Source organism: Periplaneta americana, chromosome 3 (assembly GCF_040183065.1).
Source record: "Periplaneta americana isolate PAMFEO1 chromosome 3, P.americana_PAMFEO1_priV1, whole genome shotgun sequence".
NCBI classification, from domain to species: Eukaryota; Metazoa; Arthropoda; class Insecta; order Blattodea; family Blattidae; genus Periplaneta; species Periplaneta americana.
The window spans coordinates 110,877,527-110,899,616 of NC_091119.1; the positions used below are offsets into that span (position 1 = coordinate 110,877,527).

Below are 22,090 nucleotides of genomic sequence, written 5' to 3' on the forward strand. Positions count from 1 at the left end.
TGTGGAGAATAGTTATTTTTTGTGTTCACAGTTGAGTTAGTACTCTCTTCGAAAAAAATGTTCTAAATACCTATATGTTTTTAAGATTTTGGCCATGGTAATTATTTCAAAATTAGTTTTCCATGTGGGCTTTATTGAAAGTATAGGTTCTAAATAATGCCCAGGACTGTCTTTATCGTTGTTGATCACAGGAGTGTTTGGAGATTTTTCACTGTTAATGACTGCTGATGTTAGATCAGTGGCATCATTAGGATTATCAACTTCTGCCTCTTTGCTGGATGACAGGTCTAGTACATCTGCATTTGAATCTGAGTTTCCTTCAATAGATCGCTGGTTCAGAAATAGCTTGAAAGGAAAAATTCCTGTTCCTCGAAACCTTGCAATCAAATTAGCTGGAGTCATTGCTCTGAGCTAAGCAGATGAAAACAGTTCACCAAATCTTGAACGTGTATTCGTTCTGACATTCCATGCACCAAACAAGGCCATCCGGGCCTTAGTAGAGACCTGCAGTTTTTCTTCAGTCCCTTGTGCACTACTCCCTCGCCACCAATTATATCTTAAATCTAATTATATGTTCAAAAGGAATAAAACAGCTACCGAAAAATATATAATACCTGAAATATTATTTACAAATGGCTGCAGAAATAAGTAAAAACTGCACTTTTCATAATTAACCAGACAAACAACTCAAACATAGCAACATACAATGGCGGCAACCAGTTACAGCTGACTGTGATATTAGCACTGTTAAATGCGAACTAGTAGAGGATCCAATCACTGTTGTCATCTAGCAGATATCGCGTATACTTTTAACACAAAAAAGGGTGGACCTTGTTAAGCTGGGCCTTGTTTGATACACATACATTATTATTATTATTATTATTATTATTATTATTATTATTATTATTATTATTATTCATTCATTCATTCATTCATTCATTCATAGATATTAACGACTTTTTTGGTTGTTTAATTGTATGCTGGGATATTCCTATTTCATTTCAGATTTATTTGCCTGGAAGACTGCAAGCATGTTCTGGAAGCAACTGGGTTGGAGCAATGGATGAGTCAGAATGATAACGAAATTAAACTTAAGGAGTGTCCCGTCTGTAAGACTCCCATTGCCAAAACACAGCGCTATATGAACATAGTGAAGAAAGTGTACCAAGATGTGAGTAAGGTGAAGAAACGTTGCTTTGGAAACCTAAGGGAAATTGAAGCCAGTCGGGACGAGCTGAAGGAGAGAATGAATTTGCTGAAAGAATACAAACCCTTCATGACAGGTAATGCAGTTCAGTTCACATAGAACAAGATATAGTTAAACATAGATTTAGTTAATGCAACTTAAGAGCGAATGACTGTAAGGTTCAGTTGTAATTAATAATACACATAAAATGAACTTATCACACCGTGCTTTGGCTCAAGTGGTGTCTGAGTAAAAGTTCAGTCGACCTAGGTTCGATTCCTGGCAGCGAAATTATAGTTGTTTGTCTTCTTCATGTGAGATATAACATTATGTGCCCATGATATTTGAAATATGTTGTTAACTAATGCTCAGTTCTTGGCAATAAAGCCATTAACTCTCTTTATTACTATGATGTATCGAAGTACATATGGAGTTTTGGTGCAGTAATTCTGCATTTCCATATGGTGAAGAATCTTTAGAACAGAGAAAAATTCTCTCTGGCACCCGGACGTAAACCTGAGTTTCCAGCTTTATGTGCTCACATTTTATTCACTAAGCCACACCGGATTCAAGCTCCGATGCCAGATTGAATCCCTCTCATTTTTAAGTTCTACCTACTGTGTTCCCCTTTGTGGGCCTACTTTAAGAACAGAGTGACAGTAGACAATGTCCAATCACAAGTACAGAGGTGCACTCATTACGAATGACTAAGTGGCCGACTCTTCACCATATGGAAATGCAGAATTACTGCACTAAAACTCCATATGTACTTCAGTAAATCATAGTAATATGATAAAGCATTAGTAATCACTTTGTGACTCAAGACGGCGCCGTGTTCCTTTGGACCCCGGCCATTTAGTCACTCGTAATGAGTGCACCTCTATACTTGTGGGTGGAGGTTATGTCTACTATCACACATACTGTGTCACAGTATACAAGGGTAGGCCAACAAAGTAGAGCACAGTAGATAGAACTTAAAAATGAGAGGGATTCACTCCAGGAACGGAGCTTGAATCCAGTGTGTCTTAGTGGAAAAATTGCCAGCACGTAAAGCTGGAAACCCGAGTTCGAGTCTTGGTGCTGGAGAGAAAGTTTCTTTGTTCTACTGATTCTTCACCATTAAATCTCTTGCTTTCCAATGTAGAAAAGTACAACTGTTTTAATGTAGGCACCATATTTGTATGTTATGGCAGTTACATCATCTACACGCAACCCCCAAACTGTATGGAGGACCACACCTGCTGTTGGTTAACAGGTTCATAATATGATCTAGCCTGGAGAATTGTCAGACAACTCCACTTAGGGGATGCTTATACATGCAATGACAAGTCAGCATGCGGAAATGGCATTTTCTTCATTTCTTATGGAACAGTTATACCACTATGACTCGGTCATCAGAGTCTCGTTTGTTAAAAACAGGTTGTGGGGAAAGTGAAGATGGAATTTGAGTAGAAGAAGTTATGGAATGCACTTCACTACTCCTTGTAACCCACATTTTAAATGTAAATTGCTGCAACCTGTTACGTAGGGTATACAAGTACATGAAGGTTGTACTTCTTGTGATATCCAGGCAACTCCTGTAAAATATGGCTTGTAATAGTGAGATATTCTGTGTCTTTCATATCATTAAATTATGTTACATTAATAGTGTAGTCTGACAACATAAATTGATTCTACCCCATAATGCTACTCCGTTCTTGTCATAACCACTTAACATTCACAATGGTATGTGTGTGTGTCATAAAATGAATGTAAGAGCGGAAGTACAGCTCAATCATGATACTAATCACTTATCTTTTTTTTTTTTTTCGGAAATAATAGTATTTGTCTGCATTTGCAGAGTCATCGGAATTCTCAGTCCTGTGCAATAAGCTGTGGGATCAGCTGCAGCCAATCCGTTGGAAGAAGTTAAACGTGCTGAGTGCAATAGACACTGGCACGTTGAGAATCCAGGTGGAGATATTTTCACAGATAGTGGATTGCTACGCGAAGTCACGTGAGTCTCTGCACCAAGAGGCGAGAGCCACAGTGGTAGCATATATGGACAAACTGTTGCGAACTGTGAGGAAGCGCGAGAAGAAGATCAGTGCACAGGAAATTGATGACATGAAGTTGGAGATACAACGCTTTTACCGTCTTTGTCAGCTCTACAAGATAGTGAGTGAGCCACCTTACCGCAACAGCCAGCATAATCCCAAGGTGAAGAAGAGCTACGAGGATGCTCGCAATATCGCGTACTCTATTGAGAAGTTCACTAAAGCCCGTGATCAGGCTCTCAAGATGGCACTGGAAGGGTTTGCAAGGTTGCTGGCTAGCACTGTCAAGATAACTGATGCAGAAAAACGGGAGATTGTGAGTGCCATGGGCTACAAGCAAGGTCACTGGTACAAATGTCCAAATGGTCATATATATATCATCACAGAGTGTGGTGGTGCAATGCAGACGTCCAAATGTCCCGAGTGTGGAGCTGCAATCGGTGGCAGCGGCCATAGGCTATTGTCCAGTAACAGAGTAGCCACTGAAATGGATGGTGCTACACGTCCTGCATGGCCACAATAAGTACAGGGTTAGGCCATTGAAATGTGAATGTAATGAAACATTTCTGAAGGAAATTTAATTTTAATTAAATACATTTTAATTCCTAATTTGCTTCTTAAAAAATGGCGCCACACATTCTGCACAATCGCAGTAAGCGCAAGACTAGGCCAATGAAAAAGCATCTATGAAGTGAAGCATTTCTGAAGGAGTAATCTTAATGAAATTAATTTTAATTCTGTATCGACTTCCTCACAAGTTCAGAATGACCACAGAAACTACAAGTTTAGGGTATTTGAATATCATTATAGTGCACCATTCTGAAGGAAATGTAATTTGGTAATTAAATAATGTTCAAACACTCAGAAATTTCTGTTTTTTGAATTCAGGATCCTTGTGGTCTGATGTTTAAATTTAAAATGTATATAGTGTTTTTGTTATCGAAACATGATGAAAATCAAGAGTCTATATCAAAATGGCATACAACAGTTACATGAAATGTGAGATTGATTTGCTGAAATAAAATTGTTTTCGGGATAGATAGAGTAAAAATGAGACAAAATACATATAAACTTTTTTTTTTTTTTTTTTTTAATAAGATCAAGTGGGATAAGTATAACCAGAGAATTTTGTAGTTAAAGTTTAATAGATTAGAACTCCAACTTGATTATAGCAAGAAATTTCAAGTTTCGAGAAAAGAAATTTTCAATATTCTTTATATGTCCTGAAATTGTTGAAGTGTTTGCTTGATATATGTGAGAGATATGATTTATTATTTAAGTAACTGTCTGAAGCTCACGCTTTCCTGACCATTTAGTAATATTTTACGGCACTGGTACAATAATGTGGCATATTATGCTCGATTATGACTAAGAATAAAGACTGAATAATTTCGAGGGAAAAATTGTTCTGGAGCCGGGTATCGAACCCGGGACCTTTGGTTTAACGTACCAACGCTCTACCACTGAGCTACTTGGGAACTCTAACCGACACCGATCCAATTTTTCCCTCTATATCCACAGACCTCAAAGTGGGCTGACAACCGTCAAGCAACCAACTTCGAGTGCACACTAACTCCGTGTGACTTAAATTGTGAAATTATTCAAATCAACTTTACAGGGAGTTATACCTGAAATCTTGATTTGCTTGAAGAATAAAGACTGTTTATAATGCTGGTGTTCAAAAAACTTTAAACGATTTCAGTGAGGAATATTTCACTTGGGTAAAATGTTCAGGCTTTTGGGACATGTGTGCTTCCTCCTCTTTAAGCTTCAAATATTGATGGTAAAAGTTCCCACCCACACCTCCACACAGTGCCGACCCTGGGGGCAAGTCTATTACTTCATGTACACAATTATAGATACAGTCATGACCGAGTGCAACAATATCGATCAAAAAACATAATGATCAAGGGTCACGGGAACAAGGTGAAAAGAAAACATCGATCAAAATACGATCCTCAGTCACAGAAACACATTTTTCTGACTGTCCTATTCACCCGGGTTAACTCTGAGATCGTATGTTATTTTTACAAAAGAAAGCATCCATAAGATAGCAAAGATAAAACAGATTGTACCCAATTGTTACGCACTTCGATTTTGTTAGACCATTCTGTTTGATTCATTTATTTATAATGCTACAGATAGACAAATGAGTATGGAGAACAAAAAGAGGACCCTGAATTTTTTAGATCATGAAATAGGGATTCTTTTAGAGCTAGATGGCTCTTAAACCAACGTTCTTGAAAACAAGAAGACCGACAAATGTTTCCTGAAACAAAAACAAGCTATATGGTTGAAGTTAGCCACAATTTAATATCACACTAGGTGAGTTACATTTTTATTATGTTTGAAGATTCACATAGTAATATGCTGCAGCAATTTTACTACATTCAATAAAAATAATAACAAATACAATAATATTTTAAATATATTTTTACTGTTAACCCGAAAGTTTGAGAGAAAAATAAATGGTGTTTCTCTACATTTTACGTCTCACCAGGTCATCTATTAAATTGAAGATAATGGGGTCTTCTATAATGTCGTTAAGGAATCCCCATGATCGACACGACATCAATATGACATTGTGAATCAGGACGATGCAAGTCGCAGCAGCTTCCAGTCACGATAATAGTCCCCTAACTATATGAACCAACAACATCTGCGTCAAAAACACCAGTGGTTGATGTTTCTGAGACACCAGTAGTTGAAACAGCAACAATAGAAGACAAACACGGACCAACAGCTACATTGATCAGGCTCACAAAGATGGCATCATCAACGTATGCCTCCAAAACCCAAATCCCCACAAGACGAAAAGCATGACGTCTGCAAGAAAGGATCCACGTATTTGAAACTCAATTGAAGTACATGAGTCAGCATCTTAAGGAAATGTGGATAAAGAATTTAAAAATAGTGATGTTAAAAGAGAAAGTGAAGTTTTGGAAGAGAAAAAATGCTAGAGACTGGTACATAGTCATATCATCATCATCATCATCATCATCCTGAAAGTACCTCGTTTTTAGAAGAAATAAAAGTGTGGTAATATGTTGTGTAAATATTACATTAATTGAAAGAGAAATTAAGATTAAAAAAATAGTTTTTGTTGAAAACGTAACAGAACATTCAAACACACATTTAAAGAAGCTAAAGAACTTAGGAGGGGAAATATGAAATATTTCTTTTATCAGAATTGCTGATCATAAGTGTGTGAGGATCATCCTACAGTAGAATTTTAAAATAAATACTTAAGTTTATACAAATCTTTTTAAAGTAATAATGATATAATATTAAATAGAAAAGTGGCAAAATTCTGAAGAAAACGTCTACAACTTTACTGTATGTCTGCAAAATTTAGAAGAAAAAATTGTTGGAAATCTATAATAGAGGACATTCCTGATTGGCATTGTCACTTATACAACTACGCTGTTGAGGCTTGCCACTACTTATGCAGACAGATGCTGTTATGCGCAAGTCTTGTAGATGAAACTTGCATGTTGCAGGTACCTCATTTCATCTTGTGCATTCTACATTGGCTGTAATGCTTGAGGAGACAATGGTGAAAATGTTGAGCAAGAAGTTGCCATTGCAATACCTGCTGCTGTTTCAATTATTGTAAATGACGACCAGAAACATAGGAGAAAAAGAAGACATTCGTGCTGGGTAAACACATACCAGTACCTACAGAAGCAGACAGCAAACAGGAGTTCTGTTGACCACTTTTCTCGTGCCAAGACCATACTTCTCTGCTAAATACTGTTGAGCATCTTCTCATGTAATTCGATCCTTGTAATATTGATCACATAACCTCCAGACGTGAGAAGCTTCTATAATCTTCAATAAATTCAATTGTTTTTTCATTCAACCACTCCATGTTCGTAACTACAGTAGTAGTCACAATCACACTGGAAGCATGCACCAGCCAGAGAGTTGCACATATATGCACTTGTCTCCCGCAGGAGCCTAGCATCAGTGGCGTAGCGTCAATGTAAGCTAAAAGCTCAGCTTTCCTAAATAATAATTTCATAATAAACCTACAGTTTATGAACAAAAGTATTTATTAATTTTAATATAATTTATATTTATATGTTAAATGTTGTGATGCGGCAGCTCAGGATGATTTGTGATGCAGCAGTAAACATGAAACCTGCACACACCAGCTTCCAATTCCCTCCACTGCACTATAAGCAGACTAGTTTCTTTCACACATTCTTCTGTGTAACCCACCCCGCAGATTTTCCATCCCTTTCTAACTAAACTACCCTGGTCGCAATGCTCGTAAGAAGCTAGCTTTGACATTGAAAAGAATTTAGTTTCCGAGTTATTCCTTTCGTGAGTTGTGTTCAGTTGATGTGTTAGTGTGCATTGTGGATGATGTAATAAATCATGAGTGAAATAACAGTTCCTGACACTAATTTACTTGAACTTTTGAGGACAATTCCATTATCAAGACTGACTTACAAACAAAAGTGTGATTTAAAAAAAACAAATGACCGACTCCATTGCTGTGAATAAAGGACACAATCAAAAGACAGACGCGTACTTTTCAACCATTATGGCACACGAAATACAAGTGGCTTACAGGGTGTGCAGTGAAGAACAGAATTACTGCTATGTGTGTATTATGATGGGAAACATAATTTTATTCTGCTGAGAATGAAGCTCTACAGAAAGGGCATCTGATTTTGTAAAATTATGTAGTCAAAAATAATCTTCTGATAAAGATTTTAACGTTGATTGACGTAATTATACTAACACTGTATCTATTGACCGTTAATATTGTGATTTCTCTCAATATGACGGGGAGTGAGCTAATGTTAAATTATTCGTATAGGTGTCAGTTTGTTAGAGATACGTAAGCTTATGTGCAAACTATGAAATCATTTTACTACCATTTGAGGTGATACCTTATTGGTATTACTTATGAGGTTCCAACCAATCTTCGGACTGCTGACTTGACATGGACTACTATTTATTTTAAGACTATATTTTTGCAATACGTTTTCTCATACAGGAAAGACAACTTGAGTTAGCTTCCTCTGCTTAAAATGTCATGCTACGCCACTGCCTTGCATAACCTTGCTTCTGTCCCTTGTGTACCCATTTTACACAAGACTCTCTTGCAGACTATTGCCTCTACTTGCCTTTACATAAGCAACCAATGCAAGCGTTATTTTGCTTGCATAGCTGCATAAGTGGAAATGTCACTTTACTTCATTCTCTCCTAGCATTATAAGAGGCATGGATCAAGTTGAACATGGCGGGGGAAGAGAGGGATGGTACGGCAGGTTTTGGAACACTAGTTAGGATAAAGTCACTGTCTCACACTGCTGTTGTTGCAGTTAAGTGTTTGTGTCAACTGCACTCCACGGCTTACTGGTGAAACCAACTGTCAGAGTACTTATAATACTAAATGCATATTAGAACTATCAGTAACTCATATTTTGTATGCACAACAATTTGTATACTGTAATAATACTGGACCAGGTGACCCCTTTGGCACAAAATGAAATCCTCAACTAGGCATTTTGGAGGTTTTTCTAGTTTTCTTTTTCCTCTTGGCCAGTAATTCAAAGTTCATAGAGGGATTTTGTATGTATCCAAATTTCGCTACCATACAGCAAACCAGAATTGATCAATTATTGTATAGGTACTTTAAATTTTGTTTTGTTTTGACTCTGATTAAGTTTGAACATTTGATTCAATAAGCCTAATATTTGTTAGTATATGTGTATATATATATATATGATAGTAACAATAATTGATATCCTAGATCAGTGTTTTCAACCTTTTCAACGTGTGGCACACTATGTAATTTGAAATCCCACGGCACACCTATATAATCTAAACCAGTAGTTCCTAATTACGGATGATTTTTTTTTTTTTTTCATAAAAACAATAAAATATGCTATTGATCCATGGTGACATTTATGGCATGGCAGAAGAGGTAGCTAGCAGTGGGGGATTTTTCTTGGGGTTCTCTCGTTTCTCCATATTAGGCATCTACATTATTCTGTCAACATTTCTCCTTTCCCTTGTTATTTCATAGCATTCCCTCAACACCGGCTGGCAACACACAGAGGGGACTGGCCTAGAGACAAGTGGGGTTGCCTTTTCGAAACCTGGGTACACAGCAAACCTTAGTGTAGTCAGCTGGTGTGGGATGGAAATGCACCTAGCTTGAGGGTCAGAGCAATTATTTCTAATAAGGTCGTAGAGCCCCCCTCCCTTAATTCAAATTCAATTCAGAGATGGTACAATATTCTAACTTTACTGATCTGGCAATCCTGGCACGCTCAATCATTTTCTTCTCCACCGATCGCACACCTACATACATTGTTTACTGAATGTTGACTTGTGCCACTTTTGCTAAAGTTGCCTCTTGTGGGTTGCTTTTGTTTACTACTTTTCACATTTATTTTTCCAATTTTGCTAAAAAAAACTTCATTATTTTCATTTTCTTGCAACACACCGGCGGATCATTCACAGTACACTACTGTGCCACATTGAAAATGGCTATCCTAGGTAGTTAAGTCAGTTTACTTGGTTGTTGACCTAAAAGACTATAGTTTTAGATGTGGAGAATTTTTTTTTTACCCCGCTCAACTCACTTCTGGTCTGTGTAACATAATTTCATTTCTGATACACAGTGCGCATGCACTGCATCCAGAAAAAAATTAGGTAATGGAAATAATAAAGTTATATCTCTGAAATAATATTGCATCAGTGTGTACAGAGTTATAAAGAAAAACTGGATAAGCTTTTGTAACCCTCTATGTGAGCACCATTTGTGGCACAGACTATGTCCAGGCGAAACTCAACCTCCTGCCACATGGCAGAAGTACTACAGTTTGACCAGTCCTATTGCTTCGTTGTTTCGACCACGTAAATGTACAATATCAGCCACAGAAGTGCGAGAAAATGTATCCTTTACAAAACTCCACAGATCGACGATCATGGCAGCCACCGCATAGATCCAACAGTCAGGAAACATTTCATCAAGAATGGAGCATAGTGTGAAGGGGCTCTGTCCAGTCGGAAAACGGTTCTCGGTGACAGTTGTGGAATATCGTACGTAATTTTGCAGCATATTCAGATATGTATTATAAGGTAATTGTGGGCTCATTAAAGAACAACAATCCAATGATGCCAGTCTTTCATGAGGCAGCACCACACCCTCACCGTATATATATATCCGTCCATATCTGTCGAGTAACGGTTAGCGCGTCTGGCTGCGAAACCAGGTGGCCCGGGTTCGAATCCCGGTCAGGGCAAGTTACCTGGTTGAGGTTTTTTCCAGGGTTTTCCCGTAACCCAATAAGAGCAAATGCTGGGTAACTTTCGGTGCTGGACTCCGGATTCATTTCACCGGCATTATCACCTTCACCTCATTCAGATGCTAAATAACCTCAGCTGTTGGTAAACCGTAAAATAACCTACTAAAAGAAATCCCCCACTCCCCTCGCCCTCTCTCTCCCCCTCCCTCCTTCCCCCTCCCTCTCTCTCCCTCGTTAAAAATTCGACTGTATGAACTGTGTATATCTTTGTGTGATGACTGTTTCCTCGAAGAAAATGGGGCCAATCAGCCTTCGTCCTCTCATTGCACACCAAACCCTAATTTTTATGTCATGTAGCAGTTGTTGGTGAAAATGGTGTGAAATTTCATTGTTCCAGTAACGATTGTTTTGAGTGTTCACGTAACCACTGAGGTGGAACCCATGCTTCGTCACTTAAAAAAATTAAGGTGGGGTCAAGTAGTCCATCATACACTGACTGTTGAAACTACATGCAAAACCTAAGTCTGTTCTGCAAATGGATTCTGTTAACCTCTGAACTACACGAATTTTGTAAGGTTTTAATTTTAATTGTTTCGAATCTCTTATCACTGAAGACTGTGACACCCCTACCTGCTGAGCTACACGACTGGATGATGTTGTAGGACTTCTCTCTAGTTGGTGGTCAGTTTCGTCTAACATCTCCTCAGTGAGAACAAACTTCACACATGTTCGTTTCTTATCCAATACTAATCCAGTTTCTTCACTAAATTGTAAATAATTGTTTTAGAAGGTTCTGACGAATCAGGGAATGACTGACGGAAGTTTGTTACAATTGTTCTCCAAGATTCGTATTTCACAAAGTTGTCGTGAATAAACGTTCGTTATTCAAGGCTATATTTCATAATGGACACACTACTGTAGCCGAGTCTAAATGTACGGTATACAGCTGCACCCTCACTGCGTGAAAGTGTTTACGTAACTAAACACGAAACGTACGCGAGCAAGAGGTCTGATTACAGCAATGGTGCAGCAGTTACTACATATACGACTTTTCGCTGATGCTGGTCTAGTCCTGGCTCTGTATATCCGCATTTGAGGTGACTTCCTCTCTCACACAGTCCCCTCTTCTGTAATGCCTCTTCAATTTCATCTTCTCTGGTCTTCCTGTAGTCTTCACTTCTTCAACTATAACCTCTTTTGTTAACCTCGGTAGGCGATCTGTCTTCACTTATTATACTTAGTCAAACCATTTTAACTATTGTTCTTGAATAATCTCCACCAGTGACTTCATATTTAATGCTGTTCTAATAGTTGCATTCTATTCCTCTAATTTATTTCTATTCCCCATAATTTCGTTCTTTATTTTTCTAAGATATATAACGCCTGCGGTTTGAACTCTACTCAATCAGTGTCCAGGAATTGCACCCTATGTTAGCATCGGGATATAGGTGGTCTTATAAACTAAGTTCTCAAAATCAGTGTTTATATTGTAATTCTTGAAACATTGAGTCACGAGCGGATTGTGGGAATCATATTATAGTTTCTCTGAAAAATTGGAAATGTTACTGAAATAGAATTGCACTTAATGTCCATATGTGTGCGTGCATCTATCAACATCTGCATAAAATAAGGACATACTAATTTCATAACAGATCCACATTGCATACAGAGTTATTTTGTTATTCTGAAAATTTCCAGAAAATATCGGTTTTTGCTCTTTCGATTGCCTTAGGCGTCTGTATTCGGAAATGTACAGCAGGGATGAATTTGTGCACTTTGCATACGTCACAGCTACGCCACTTCTCCGTGCATATGTACACTAGCAGCATTAACTAAACTGAAAATGTTGGTCATGACTGAGTTAACTTTCACTTTCACTCACTACCACACTGAACAGAGCATGTGACAGCTGGACAACAGCCAGTCCGAATGTTTTGTTGAAGATACTACCTAATTGCCTGTCCCTTGCCTTTGAAGTATAACGGACTTCAAAGGCACAGATTCATTGTATTATTTATTTATTGTATTAACTCATAACTACATAAAGTTATTAATGACTTCAAAAATGGGTTTCTGAGTTGAAGTTTGCTAGTTGGTGACTTAAGAATGCTTTCATATCAATTTTAACTTTATTTACTTTCTGAGATAAAAATTAAGGACCATCCCATAAATAGGATGCTATGCATAATGGTCAGTGATCAGAAGTTGAAAGAATAACCCCTTTTTGGTAGTTAAAAAATTATTTATGTATTTATTATGCAGCAGACAGTTATACATTGTAGAATCAGTTGTTCAGCTGCCTTTCTCACACAAGCCTAAGCATTGTAAACACTATTTTGTGTGGTAAGGGTAGAAACATTTAGGGTGGAGTCCAATTTGACACTTGCTGCAGATGAACTTTGCTTTCCCTGTACAATTAGCACATCTTCGCTGCTGGAGCTGGTGCTGCTGCTGCTAGCACTGGTGCTGATGGTGATGGTAGTAGTAGTAGTAGTAGTAGTAGTAGTAGTAGTAGTAGTAGTAGTATACTTGCCTCGAAAACATGACGGCCTCTCTTCTTGGAATTGGTAATCCCTCATAAACCCCCATCCTCTACTTAACCCCTAGCTGCATGGCAGAAATACAATAGATCCCAGCATTGCCAAATTTAATTGCCTCTACTTGTTGGGTTTCATCCGTTCTCAGTGTTGTTTTAGACATTTGTCGACGTGTTGTTTTATACCGTGCGCTTCAATATGTCTAATTTATTCCGGCCATGATTGAGTGTTGGAGCAGATGATCCTCAGCCAGGCCTCCTGATTCACCTGTAGATCCAGGACCATCACGACAAGAACAAATAACACCGTCCAAGAAAACAGAATATCTTATTTGCAGAGGAGCGTAGCTAAGCAAACGAAGTGTTAAAATTGTGTCTAACGTTAGAAATTCTATCCATAGAGTAATCGAAACTTGAGGCAGTTTGATAAGTACAAATCTTAATCACTTAACATTGGACACAACCGGCGGAGTTGGTAAAAAATAATATATGGGGCATAGAAATTAAGAATTACAGTTCACCAACTAAAGAGAAAATAAACTGAAACAGAATTCGGTAAGATAGACGATTTTATGCGTGATTTACTTCGTCGAACAGTATGTGAACAGTACGCGAAAGAGATATCGCCAACAGCAAATAAACTTGCGAAAATATTCTGGCCTGATTTGTACATTATGTTTAAGAATGCAGAACAAATTTCATTCGATTCTATCCAGCACTTTCGGAATTACCAGGAAAAGGGTTTTTAAGGAATATAGTTTGCGAAGAAGAAAAAAAAGCTCATGCCGTTTTCCACTTAACAGCTATTATAGTCAATGCCGCACTTTACATTAAAAATCATAACTTCAGAACTAACACAGAGCCACTGGCGTAGCTCAGTTGGCTGAGTTGACTGCCGATCCGAAGTTGCACTCGGGCGTGGGTTCAGTTCCCGCTTTGGCTGAGTTATCTGATTGGGGTTTTTCCGAGGTTTTTCTCAACAGTAAGGCGAATGTCAGGTAATCTATAGCGAATCCTCGGCCTCATCTCGCCAAATAGCATTTTGCTATCACCAATCCCATCGACACTAAATAACCTAGTAATTGATACAGTGTCGTTAAATAACTAAAAAAAACTAATACAGGTTGTTTTACCTGAATGAACTTCAATAGTTGGTGTAGAAATTTAAATTTTATATTAGGCCTATATTTTACATAACAGAATTTTAAGGTATAAGAAGTGTGCATGCCCCCTTAATTAATTCAATCATATTTCGTATCTTATAACGTTCCTTAGGCCTACAGAAAATTTGCATCGAATCAGCGACTAAACTGGCAGAGAAACAAAATAATATATTCTTTTGTGCTTTAATATGATTTTCGTGTTATGAAAAAATTATGTAAAAGGAATACATTTATCCATGACTGGTATCTAAACTGGTCTTTATTTCACCGTCCTTAGCAACCTAAATAATGAGATTATTCACAGCAGTGCTTAAAAGTTTTCTAACTTACAGGAGTGAATTAAATGTTTTTAAATCACTCTCTACACAACAACCAACATGTTAGCATTAATTAAAATGAATATATATGAACTTCTGCGCCAACAACACATTACAAATAAAAGACCAATTTAAAATTAAATTTACATATCAGTAATGAATAAAATATTGTATACCACACTAGAGTAAACAGATTTTATGCGCTCGTGGAAATTATCACCCAAGGCGAAGCGGATAAAGTCTAATTTTACTCTCTTGTACTATAAATTGCTATTCAATGATCACAGTTTCCGAAAATTTTACCAGCGCAACATCCTTAATTAAGTATAAAATTCTGGAACTTCAATACTGGTAACATGAGAATTTAACACTTATTATATAATTCTGCATTTCTTTGTTTATTTAGGCAAAACATGTTAGTGAAAATATAAATATAAAGTGTTTTTAAAATAAGTTTGTTCATTTTTATACCAATTTTGTTTTAGTAATTATAAATTAAGGTATATTTACAAAAATAACATAGTCTCGCTGAAAAAGGCGGTTTCACGGAACACAGTTTGAAAAACGTTCGCAAATCACAATGACTTCAAGAATTGGCAACTCGGCTAAGGGTTTATCCCTTGCGCGTGCCTGCAGTTAACTGGTGAAGGGTATGAGGGAAGGTCGTCATGTTTTCGTGCGAAGTATAATATTATTTTTAGTTGTAGTAGTATGATGGACTTCTAGCTTGGAATTATCTTCGCTGCCTTGGAAATGTTCATATATTAGCTTCTTTCTCTTCAGACGACAATAATAAACCCCAGCTTCATTTTTGTCTAATGTGTTTCCAAAATCAATTGTTGCAGCTTTTGTGTTAGAAAACTCTGGCGTACTTTCATCAACAATCTCACCTTCATTATTATCATTACATATTTTTTTGTAATTCTGCTTTACTAAGTAGCATTTTACTGCCAAGATTATTAAATTACCCTCATGCTCGTCGTCCGATTTATTACTGTCTTTATATCATGGGAATTTTCTGAGGGATCACATATATTATTATTTTGATTTTCAACTAACCCTAGAATTTCATTCACGGTTAGACTGGATATAAAAGAATGTAATGGAAACCATATGTGTATTGCAAAGAATACTCAGGAATGCACATGGCATGGCATTCTATTTTTGGGACAGCACGTTATTTCACCTTGTACCTAGCAACATATAAGAAAATTTTATTGTTGTTATATACCACATGAAAACTAAAGTATTCAACTCATTATGTGAAAATAAAAATCAGATTTCTGTATCACCATTACAGAGTAACTAAAATTATACTTATCCGCAGAGCATCACAACATTCTGCTTTCCTGCCATCTTGTCAATAAATAGCTGGTATGAACAAATGTTCGTGCGGAATTCAAACACTGCTAACATTATAATACGATATAATAATATACCTTCTAAATGATGCATCCAGTTGCACTAAACAAGAAAAAGTTTCATAGAAATCAGTATTTTACGCAAATCCTATTTTTAGGACGATATGCAGTAATAGGTTAATGCCATGAACATCAAGATTGATGCTGTAGTTATGAATTATAACAACAGAGATAAGTACAAAACCAAGATAGAACAGATACATTTAAAATAAAAATAAAAACCAAAATAACATTAACAATATACACTACTATTTTTGGGACAGCACTTTATTTCACCTTGTACCTAGCAACATATAAGAAAATTTTATTGTTGTTATATACCACATGAAAACTAAAGTATTCAACTCATTATGTGAAAATAAAAATCAGATTTCTGTGTCACCATTACAGAGTAACTAAGATTGTACTTATCCGCAGAGCGTCACAACATACTGCTTTCCTGCCATCTTGTCATTAAATAGCTGGAAGTAAAGCTGCTCTCTTTAAAGGAAAGTGATACTTGAAACGAAGATTCAGGTTGTATGAAGGTGAACAACAATGTGAACCACATATGACCATAATACATTATGAACCTAGTCTGCATACATTTGCAGTCTTTAAGTTTGAAATTACTTGCTATTAGCTAAAGAGCTATTGTGCCGTCCTGAATAAAATCCGAGAAGGAATGTGATCTGAGCATGATGTTATGAGATGAGAACAACGGTAACTAGAGTTGGATTTGTATGCAAAAGTGCAAAAGTGATCTTTATACATCACACCTTTACTAACAACTATTGTGCAGGTGTTTAATAGTGCATATAAATGCATGTGTATTTGTACGTATATTTTGTTAACTGCATATTTTGCTCGTAATACAATACAAAATTATCACTTGTCCCACTTGGTCATTGTCATAATATACGATGTAAGAAAATAAATTCCAAAGTAGTGCCAGTTTTAATTCAATTGACCTAATGTCTCTTCTTGTCAGCAATGTGGAGAAAATATTTGTTTAGGCACTTGTTCGAATTTAAAAATTGTTTAATTTTCTTCAGCTTTACTTTTACCTCTTCAGTTTTGACTTTATAGGTTTCATAGCTAGAAGCTGTAACATATTTTACAGAACATCACTGTGAAGAGACAATAGTGTTAGGTTCTTTGATGCTGCCAGCATTGCCATAGGTCAGCAATGCTGCTCAAAATGGCATTGAGAAAAAAAAGGCCTATTCGTAAATCTATAATTACTTCTCAAAGAGTTTAAGGGAATTCGCCACAGGTCTTTTAGTCATCGTTATAATTGGTCACATATCGATCACTCATCATAAGCAGTAAAGCCATCACCTTGTGAATGGCCACGTAACATATCGATATTAGCCACAAGGTTTCTGTCACTAGTTAATTTATTACATTTTAACTAATTACACAGTAAATTTCCTAATATATTGTGCCCTGTAGCTCGTATATACTGAAGTATGACACCTTCTTCTTTATAGCTCTACACCTTATAATTTGAAACTATTGTCGAAATTCTTGAATCTGTATCTGTGTAACGTTTCTTCTTTTCTGAGGAGAAAAGCCAGCTTCTAGTCTCTTGATAGTTTTGTCAATCTCCAATACCTCACTCCTTAATTCCTGTAACACATGATAAAATGATGGGTGATGTGTTCCTATTAGTGTTGATTCTTCTGTGCCATGTCTGGCATGTGTTTATTGCTCTTGGTGCATTCTGTGTAGTGCATGCGAAGCAATTCCAGTCATGTGGAGGAAACATTGAAGATTGCTTTCCTCTTCCTCTTCTCTGTCCCTTCACATAATCTTCAAAATAGTCAAAAATGACTAAAAGTTCGTCAACAGTTCCCTTCAGTTCATCAAATACTGTTTCAAGGTCTTCTTCCAGAAGAATGCTAGCTCAATAAGAGAATGAAACTTTTCCCTCAATCCAACATTGTCTTCCCTTCTGTATTCTACAATCAGTCCCTCTGCTTGCAATCGTCTCCAGAGAGCTTGGCCAAGGTGAAACAGGCACCCTGCTAATGTAGCTTCAGAGAACACTGTTTTGATAGCATTCATACTTGCTAATTCAAAATCAGTGGAAACATATTTAGGTTTTAATTCTCGATTTAATCTGTCGCATACCCTTGCTTTATAGGTATGTTTCGATTGCCTGTCATAAGCACCATAACTACAGGAAATTATCGCCCATGGATACTAACGTGGATGGCGCAAAGCTGTAAAAATACTCGGGGAGAAGATCTGAATGTGCCATCCATTATCGAAAACTCACCTTACGATAGATATTTTAAGTACTGGTCTGTACTGAAAACTGCTCATTTCTCTTTGGCTTCTGCATTAAACTGAAGAAGCCATCTTTCGCCCTCTAAATTTTTCATATACATTTCATCGATGTCTTGGAGATCTTCAGTGCGATAAGGTTCTGGGGGAAGATGTTGTCTTTGTATAAGGCATATTCTTCTCTCTGGTGTTTGTTTTTTTTTGGAAGTCTAACATTCCATTCCCTTGGCATATTCTGTAGGTGTTAGTGCACGATAGACGATGTCGACTCTCTTGAAGTTTGAGCAGCTTCTTTCATGTTCTGCATACATGCTTTAGCCTGGACTCGCCCCAGTTCTGAGAATGGTTTGAGTTACTGAATAGGCTCTTGATGATTTCTTGTTGATTATGCGACATTGTGAGTAATGAATTGCACTCCCCACGAATCCGTTTGTTTGCCTTCTACGCTTATTCTATACATACATACATACGTGTTCGGCTCATAGTCAGGTCTTTCACTGCAAACCCAGCATTCTTCAATATTTCCTATTTTCTGCCTTTCCCATAGTCTCTGCATATGATCCACATATCTTAATTTCGTCTATCATCTGATATCTTTTTCGGCTCCGAACTTTATATCCAAGATAAATTAATTTTTCTCTTCCACGTTCTGTTTTAGTAAATCTAAATTCCTCAGCCACATTTAAGAATTTACCCACAAGAAATTTTGAATCGAAATGTGTGTTACAACTATATGGAAATATTACATTAATTAATTTCACACTGTTGTACTTTGTTAGGCAGATTATGCTTTTTAAGTGACTAATTGGGCAGTGACGAAAATGTAATGTGTGACCAATTGTATTGTGACGAGTGTTGTAATGTATGACGAATTGTATTGTGACGAGTATGTAATATGTGACGAATTCCCCTTGTGACATGTAATTTATGATGAATCCGCTGGATTCCCTTCTCATAACCGAGATTATAACAGATCTGGAGACACGAAATAATAATAATAATAATAATAATAATAATAATAATAATAATAATAATAATAATAATTTGTAACTTCAATTCTCTCTTGCAGACCATATTTCACTAATGCTATCTACAGAAACCCATGGTATTGACATATTAGCGTTTATTCGATAAACTGTGCAGTGTTGGTTAAAAAAGTTCTAGTTAAAAAACACTTTGAAATTGCTAAGAAGCTGTCTGGTGAAGAAGTGTAAAATAAGAGTAGTTAAACCGAAGAAATAGTGTGATGTTTTTTTGACATGAATGACCTCTTTGTGTATTGCAGTAGTCAAGAATAAGGTTATTTTGTCACAAAAGAAAGATCACTAAGTTTGTCTATTTTTGTTTTGCATGCAATGGTGCATTTTTTAAATGTTCATGCATATTTTATTTTTTGATTTTGCATACAACTCTGGACACTACTTAAAACAATTATAAATACATTTCATCCCATACTTTAAGTTAAACACGTAGCCTGCAGTATGTTTGTGTTGTACACTGAATAACATAATTATATATACAGTACTGGTACCGTATCTTAACTGTGAACGATATTTTTCAATTGGGCATATTAAAATGAAACAGTGATGTATCATGAACTGTAGACCTAGATGTCAAAGGCTGGTAAAGCTTAGTCCCACCCTCACTAAGTATGGTGACACCTTTCAGAGTTTTTCTTGTGACTGGTGAACAGTAGGCTACCAGTACATAGTTGTATTTTTGGTGAGACCAAATGGTGCCTATATAATATTAAACAGGCATTTTTATGCTACATTTTCACATGATACCTAATTTATCTCGACCATAGGCGGAGTTATGGGGGGGGGGGGGGCACTGCCTCCCCAAACTTGGCTGAACTCTTTTTTTTTTTTTTTCTATAAAGTTAGGAAATATTGAATTCAAAACATTTTTCTTGCTTTTGTTTATGATTAAGTTTCTGTGCTTAAATTGACGAATTAATGTCTTCAGATCATGTGTCTGGACTAAAATAGTTATTTTAAATTTCTGAATGTATAAGAATTTCTATACCTCATTTGAGGAATGGAAGCACTGTAATGTTTCTTTTTGTAACAGCCTATACTTATGTGTTAGAACTCTGAAGATGTTCAAGCAGCCACTTGGAGACATATGAATAACATACTGCACAACAATGCAGAAAAAGAAAAATGATCTCGGTATAATGTGTAAACATAAAGACGAGATTAAATAAAATAATTAGAATTTACATTTCATACGATATCTTGCTTTTTTAAACGAACAGATAAATTAAATGTAAAATTGGTCCTCCACTGTGGACTCATGGCTAGCACGTCTGGCCATGAAACAATCGGGTCTAGGTTCAAATCCTGGTTGGGACAAGTTACCTGGTTGGGGTTTTCCCTCAACCAATTGAAGCAGAATTGCTAAGTAACTTTCGGTGTTGGAGCTTGGACTCATTTCGCTATCATTAATTCACGTATCGTCATCTATACAATAGCCCGGGTTAAGTTCACGGTGCGGTATGCTGTACTTGTACAAGAACGCGGCCGTTTGGCTACCGGTACCCAGTCATTCACAGATTAGGAGTGGTAAGCACAATAATACTCGGGCTGCAGTGCAAGCCTTCGGGTCCCTCCTCCATACTAGAGGAAAAGAAAGTAAAATTGTCCATACATTTTGTTACAATTTTACTATATTTTACAGTACCTTTATTAAATGATCATATTCCAATATACTGTAACAAGGTCAAGCTATAATGGGGGGAGGAGATAAATGATGTCCCCCTTAATCTCGTTATATCGGGAAACTGTTCTCTCTCCGCTTATGATCTTGACATTGCTACATAACTCATCACAATTGTAGGATACAATTGAAATTACTGCACTGTGAAGGCTTATAAAAGTTACCAATGCTGACACTGTATTTGATATCGATCGCTAAATCAGGCAGGCCATGCAGTATAAAATGAAATGAAGACATTCTGGCCTGCTTTCACCAACCAACATGTGTATGAATTTTGCAACCAAATTTTATTGTTTTCTTCTTTTTTTCCGTGATAGACTTATTCTTACATATTGAAGAGGTATAATGAAATATGCGATATTTGTTATAAATGTCGAAATAGTTACATGTATCCTATATTAAGATTCAGTTGAGACTGCTTTTAATTTACTTAAAGTGTAGATAATAATAGGAATGGAAACCAGACATGCATTGACATATTTATTGAGCACTTCCTACTTTTATCGTTTCTCATTCGCACATGACAACACTTAACACAGCATATCAGAAAATCTTCAAATACCGTAAATACACTAATTAAAATACGAGATATGTCTTACTTTTTTGTAATTGGTGCCGATATAAATATGTTACCACTGTTTCTTTGTTGGGCAGACATTCTGTTGTATGTTAATGTGAATATTATATTTTAAGAATCAATGAAGCTCTGGCAGAAGATGTAACAGAATATCTTTGTGGAACTTAAAGGCTTTCAGACTTCATATTGAAAGCTTTAACTTGAAAATGAAGTGTGATAATCATAAGACTGTTCAGCTTTGAATGAAACTATATTATTAAATAACTTTTGTGTATTGCTTTGATATGTAATTGAAGACCAAATAAAGTGGAGTTTGGAAGCTACCCTATGTTTTTTTTTTTTTTTTTTTTTTTTTTCCTGTAAAAGAAAACTTCTCTGGTAATCAGACATGCTATATTGTGAGGTATAAGGTAGTCTAGTGTTGTACTATAACACAACAGTTCAAAGAGATGACGAGAATGCCATTTTATGAAGCATTTCACTCTAAAATGGCAATATAGCATAATGATGATAGGTAATGAAAATTAATTACCTGTCTGAATCCTGACTCTTCAGCTTTTCAGATTAAAATGGGAGTAGATATTTCTT

General features: G+C 36.5%; 1 protein-coding gene across 3 annotated transcripts in view; it reads left to right on the plus strand.

Annotated features, from left to right (window-relative positions):
• Positions 1 to 21,825, plus strand: part of LOC138696380 (NFX1-type zinc finger-containing protein 1-like) — an 84,591-nt gene extending 62,766 nt beyond the window's left edge. For all 3 annotated transcript variants that reach the window (XM_069821269.1, XM_069821267.1, XM_069821268.1), the window contains 2 exons: positions 1,006 to 1,283; positions 3,027 to 21,825. In XM_069821269.1, coding sequence (XP_069677370.1) covers positions 1,006 to 1,283; positions 3,027 to 3,745 — 997 coding nt within the window. In that variant the 3' untranslated portion in view covers positions 3,746 to 21,825. The remainder of the gene's footprint in view (positions 1 to 1,005; positions 1,284 to 3,026) is intronic.
• The last annotated feature ends 265 nt before the right edge of the window (positions 21,826 to 22,090 follow it).